The sequence below is a fragment of the Cebus imitator genome, unplaced genomic scaffold, assembly GCF_001604975.1.
Source record: "Cebus imitator isolate Cc_AM_T3 unplaced genomic scaffold, Cebus_imitator-1.0 Scaffold84, whole genome shotgun sequence".
In the NCBI taxonomy this organism is placed as follows: domain Eukaryota; kingdom Metazoa; phylum Chordata; class Mammalia; order Primates; family Cebidae; genus Cebus; species Cebus imitator.
In genome coordinates, this window is record NW_016107399.1 from 2,457,427 (window position 1) to 2,462,450 (window position 5,024).

The window sequence follows — 5,024 nt, forward strand, 5'->3', positions numbered from 1 at the left end:
ATTTTTCTCTCCCTATTGCATTTATATTTTCAGCAACTCTGACAGAGTTTTCTCTGTGCTCTGAATTCCTCTTAAGAATTTCTCTTTCTGGATCAGTCATAAACCAGTCTTTCTTAAATACATCCAGTTTCTTCCGTGGTTTCAACAGATACTTTTGTGGGAAGAAACGGATTCTTAAATTGGTTAGGTGTGTACTTTATACCAGACACCGTGCCAGATGATGGAGATTATCTCAGGTGTGTGTTCAGGGGAGGGGGTGCTTGGTGGTGGTCATTCTGAAAGACACCTGGAGTTGTAGTTCACATCATTTATTCTGTAAGTATCTAGGAGCATGCATGCTGTGCTTGGCATGGAAGATGGCAGACAAATGTGGTCCTGCTCTGTTTTAAGTGCAGGTTGTTATGGCATATGAAGCAGGACACCTCACTTGGTAGGAGTTCAAGGAGGTGTCAGGGAGGGCTGTTCTGCCACCCTTCTCAAAAGCATCTTTTCAGGCATTGCTCCTGCACCTCTGCAGATGTGTTCAAGGCTTCGTGTGGGGGACCCTCAGGGAGAACAGGCACACTGCTGCCCACAGGCACACCCACTGTCCCTATGACTGAGTGTGCATCCTCTGCAAACCATTGGTCTAGCATCCGACTCTGGGTTCCCTTACTGTGAATTCACTGCCCTTCCAAGGTCTTAACTGTTCCTGACTCTGTTTGTCCCCATCCAGATTCATATGCCATAGATACCTTAACACAGTGTGAGGAGAGTAACTTTCACTAGGGTGCAAATGCCCATCAGGTTTAACCTGATGCATCTATACTTTAAAAGAGGAGTTCAGTAGGAAATATTAATTTCTAATTGTAGATTCTAACTGTAGATTGTGGAGCAGTCACTTTGCTGTGTCAGAGACATCTATGCAAGAGGCACTTGTCTATCTTCCTACCTACCCTAGCCTCTTGCATTAAGAAAATAGAAGTCAGTGACTAAACCACCAAATATGAATGTGTTTTCTGGGTTACCTGGAGTGGTTTGGGGGAGAATTCTAAAACCTGCTCTGGCCTGAACTCTGCCATCATTTACCTGAGCCTCCATTTCCTTTTCTATAAAGTGGAGCTAATAGGATTTTTGTGAACAGTGAAAGTGAGCTGAAAAGTGCTGGGCTGACACAAGGTAACCCTGCACTTGGCCAGAGAGCCCAGCATCCCGTCCAAAGGTTGGAGTCTGAAAGCTGACTCTTGTGATTTGTAAACTTTGACCTAAAGCAGATATCCTTAATTTTATTGTCTGTAAACAGGTAGCTTCTGACAGAGATATCTTTTTATTTTTTTTTTTTTTGAGGCAGAGTCTTTCTTCTTTGCCCCAGGCTGCAGTGCAGTGGTGCAATCATAGCTCACTGCAGCCTCAGCTTCCTGGGCTCAGGCAATCCTCCCACCTCAGCCTCCCAAGTAGACATGAGGGTTCTCCCTGTGTGGCCCAGGCTGGTCTCAAACTCCTGGCCTCAAGTGATCCTTCCATCTTGGCTCCCAAATATTGGGATTATAAGTGTGAGCCACCATGCCCAGGTGGTGGCTTCATTTTAAAAGGCCTGTTTGCCCCAAATGTGTTGAATTTCAAGGATAGGCTGGAGGGTGAGTCATTTTTATTTATTTTCAAAGAGATGTTCAGAATTCACACTCTGTTTTTGTTTTAATAACTACTGTGGCTTCCTCCTCATGCTGACTTTCTATACTTTGGAAGAGAATGTGGGCAGGGAAGCCTGGAAGGCACCCAGAGACTCCTTGCTCTCTGCAGCTGTACAGACAGGCCAGCATCCGCTGACTTATGGAGCCAGCCCGCTGCAGTGTGTGCCTCCAGCCCTTGGAGGAGCAGCAGGCGTGCCTCAGAGAGCAGCCCGGGATGAAGACTATAGAAGACTGAAGAGAGTTATTGTGAATCATGGTGGCGAGGAGGGGTTTTTAGAAGTTAGGCCTGTTAGGCTGGGCATGGTGGCTCACGCCTATAATCCCGGCACTTTGGAAGGCCGAGGCAGGTGGATCATCTGAGGTCAAGACTTCGAGAACAGCCTGGCCAACATGGCGAAACCCTGTCTCTACTAAAAATACAAAAATTATCTGGGCATGGTGGCGGGCACCTCTAAGCCCAGCTACTTGGGAGGCTGAGGCAGGAGAATCGCTTAAACCCAGGAGTTGGAGGTTGCTGTGAGCTGAGATCGCACCATTGCATTCCAGCCTCAGCAACAAGAGCAAAACTCCAACTCAAAAAAAAAAGTGAGGCCTATTTTGCTAAGAGAAACTTACTTTTAATGACTGAGCTACATGCCTACCCTAAATTCCCTTTTAAGGAAGATGCTCAGACCACATTGTCAGTTCAGCTTTAAATTTTCAAGTGAGACTGAAGGAGAGCATTGGAACCAAGTGAATCTGAATGGGAATCCCCAGTCTGTCACTGTCTGTTTTAGACCTTGGGAACATTACTTAACCTCTTTTGAAAATAAGGATTTACCATCTTGTTGGTTGATTTGTAAGGATGACTAAATACATTCCAGAGCAGGATAACCCTCCTAGGTTAAAAGCAAGGATTGAAGGCAGGCTGTTACCAAGGATGGAAATTTTAGAGCTGAAGGCAGAACACACACCAGAGCTGTGGGCTCATGGGGGCTTTGCCCATTATAGGCAGCACATGAGCAATTGCTTGAAGCATGCTGACCGCTCCTTTGGGCCCTGCTATGCTCTGACCCTTCTTCTGTCTGGTGGTCAAAGCTCAAAGAGGTTGGAGGGGCAGCACCGGTTTACCATGAGATTGTTTTCACTCTCACCTGCCAAGTTCTGTTCTCCTTGCTGCCCAGGCTCTTTCTTTCTTTCTCTCTTCTTCCCTCCAGGGGACAGGACAATAGCCTAGCCAAAACTGCTAAACGCTGGGAAATGAGCTGGGATTAGCTTTTTTTCCAAACATTTTATCATGAAAATTTTCAAACACACAGAAAAGCTGAAAGAATTGGACATTGACTATCCATATAGCTACCACCTAGAATCTACAGCTAACACTTGGCTGTATTGATTTGCATCATCCTTTTTAAAATGCATTTCAAAATAAGTTGTAGCCATCAGAACACTACATGGGGCTGGTTTTGAAGTGATGATTTGATGGGCAATCTGAGTTCCTCAGGAGCTGCCCAAAGCCTCGAAGGCTCAGGAGCCATGCTCCGCTTTCAGAGTACTTACCTGTGTGAGATGTCTGCTGCTGCACCCACACATGTCCTAAGATTGAAGGGAGGCCTTGGGGTCCTGCCCTCACAGTGTCCCCCATGCCTGAAGGCAGAAAACTTGGAATCATTATACATACACTATTTTGGATGTTGTTTCTCTCTTGCTCCTGTGCTCTCTCACACGGTCTCTCTCTCCCTCCCTCCTTCCCCCTCTCTCTCCCCCATCACTCCCTCCTCCCTCCCTTCCCCCTCCCTATGATGTATACTTAAGCATTTTGCCATGTTAAATATTTTTTCTTTTTTTGAGACGGAGTCTAGCTCTATCACCCAGGCTGGAGTGCAATAGCTCACTGCAACCTCCGCCTCCCGGGTTCAAGCAATTCTCCTGCCTCAGACTCCCAAAGTGCTGGGATTACAGGCATAAGCCACTGCACCCCGGCCAATATTTTTTCAATGATGTGATTTTTTGCTGGCTATATTATTTTATAGCAATGGCTACCGCAGTGGTGTAAATAAATCTCATGATGTTGATCAAAATCTCCCAAGCACAAAAGAGAAAAACATGATACATGATTGTATACACTTTTCTGTGTATAGACTGCATAGTTGAGTAATTTATAAATTATTTTTATTATTTTTGAGATGGAGTCTTGCTCTGTCGCCCAAGCTGGAGTGCAATAGCGAGATCGCTCGGCTCACTGCAACCTCTGCCTTCCAGGTTCAAGTGATTCTCCTGCCTCAGCCTCCTGAGTAACTGGGATTACAGGCGCATGCCACCACGCCCAGCTAATTTTTGTATTTTTGGTAGAGGTGGGTTTCACCATGTTGGCCAGGTTGGTCTTAAACTCCTGAGCTCAGTTGATCCGCCCGCCTCCACCTCCCAAAGTGTTTGGATTATAGGCGTGAGCCACCATACCCAGCCAAATTATTTTATATGGTACTATCTCTGAGGACTTCTTAGAAACATCAGATTGACTCACACCTTTTTTTGGTCTCTATTTATGCATTTGCCAGTAGTAAAGCTTCTTGCTCCCTAAGGCTTCACACTGTGAAATACCCACAGTGCTGGGGGCCCTGTCTCAACGTGTTCTTCCCTCTACAGACACAAGATGGCTGTCCTCTCTAAGGAATATGGTTTCGTGCTTCTAACTGGTGCTGCCAGCTTTATCATGGTGGCTCACCTAGCCTTCAATGTTTCCAAGGCCCGCAAGAAGTACAAAGTGGAGGTAAGTGGGAACACAGGCCGGCGCCCTAAGTAGGCTTGTCTGGGGGCTACAGGCTTAGCCAAGAACTTGTTTTCAGCCATGGGTGGAGACGAGGAACCAGTTGTGAAAAGTGACAGTTTCAGGACTGTATCTATTAGCGATTCTGCTTCTTTATGGTAGCAAAGAGGCAAGAAATAATGAGGCCCTGCTAGGGGGTGGTTTCTATCTTGTTTGACCTTGTCTTTTCTGTAGAAAGACCAGGTATGCTGGGATTCCAATAGTACACTTTTGGCTGGAGCTATTTGCTAGGAAGAGAGTTACTGCATTTTCTATAGAGGCTAAGTGGCAACATTGTTTCACAGTGTGCCACTTTAAAAATGATGTCTTAAGGTGATTTTCCTGTTTTCCAAGTAGAAAAGAGGTATGGAGTGTTGAGGGTAGCCTGGACTTAGACATAGGAAGGTGGTCTATTAAATACTTCTTTTAGTTTTACGGGATCTAGAAGGGATAATTACTGAAGTTGTCCCTGGTGAGCAATTTTAATGTCTGTTTCTGTTTAGCAACTTAATAATTAAACTCCCTTACTAGAGCTTCTTTTAAGTTTTTTATTTAGTTTCTTTTTTTTT

General features: G+C 45.4%; 1 protein-coding gene and 1 long non-coding RNA gene across 2 annotated transcripts in view; one reads left to right on the plus strand and one right to left on the minus strand.

Annotated features, from left to right (window-relative positions):
• LOC119472071 overlaps window positions 1-3,368 on the minus strand; it is a 14,598-nt gene extending 11,230 nt beyond the window's left edge. Inside the window, exon 1 of the long non-coding RNA XR_005201176.1 lies at window positions 3,210-3,368. This is a non-coding gene — a long non-coding RNA (uncharacterized LOC119472071). The remainder of the gene's footprint in view (window positions 1-3,209) is intronic.
• The window catches only part of MGST3 (microsomal glutathione S-transferase 3), a 23,698-nt gene that overhangs the window by 12,511 nt on the left and 6,163 nt on the right, over window positions 1-5,024 (plus strand). Inside the window, exon 2 of the mRNA XM_017534053.2 lies at window positions 4,298-4,419. Coding sequence (XP_017389542.1) covers window positions 4,303-4,419 — 117 coding nt within the window. The 5' untranslated portion in view covers window positions 4,298-4,302. The remainder of the gene's footprint in view (window positions 1-4,297; window positions 4,420-5,024) is intronic.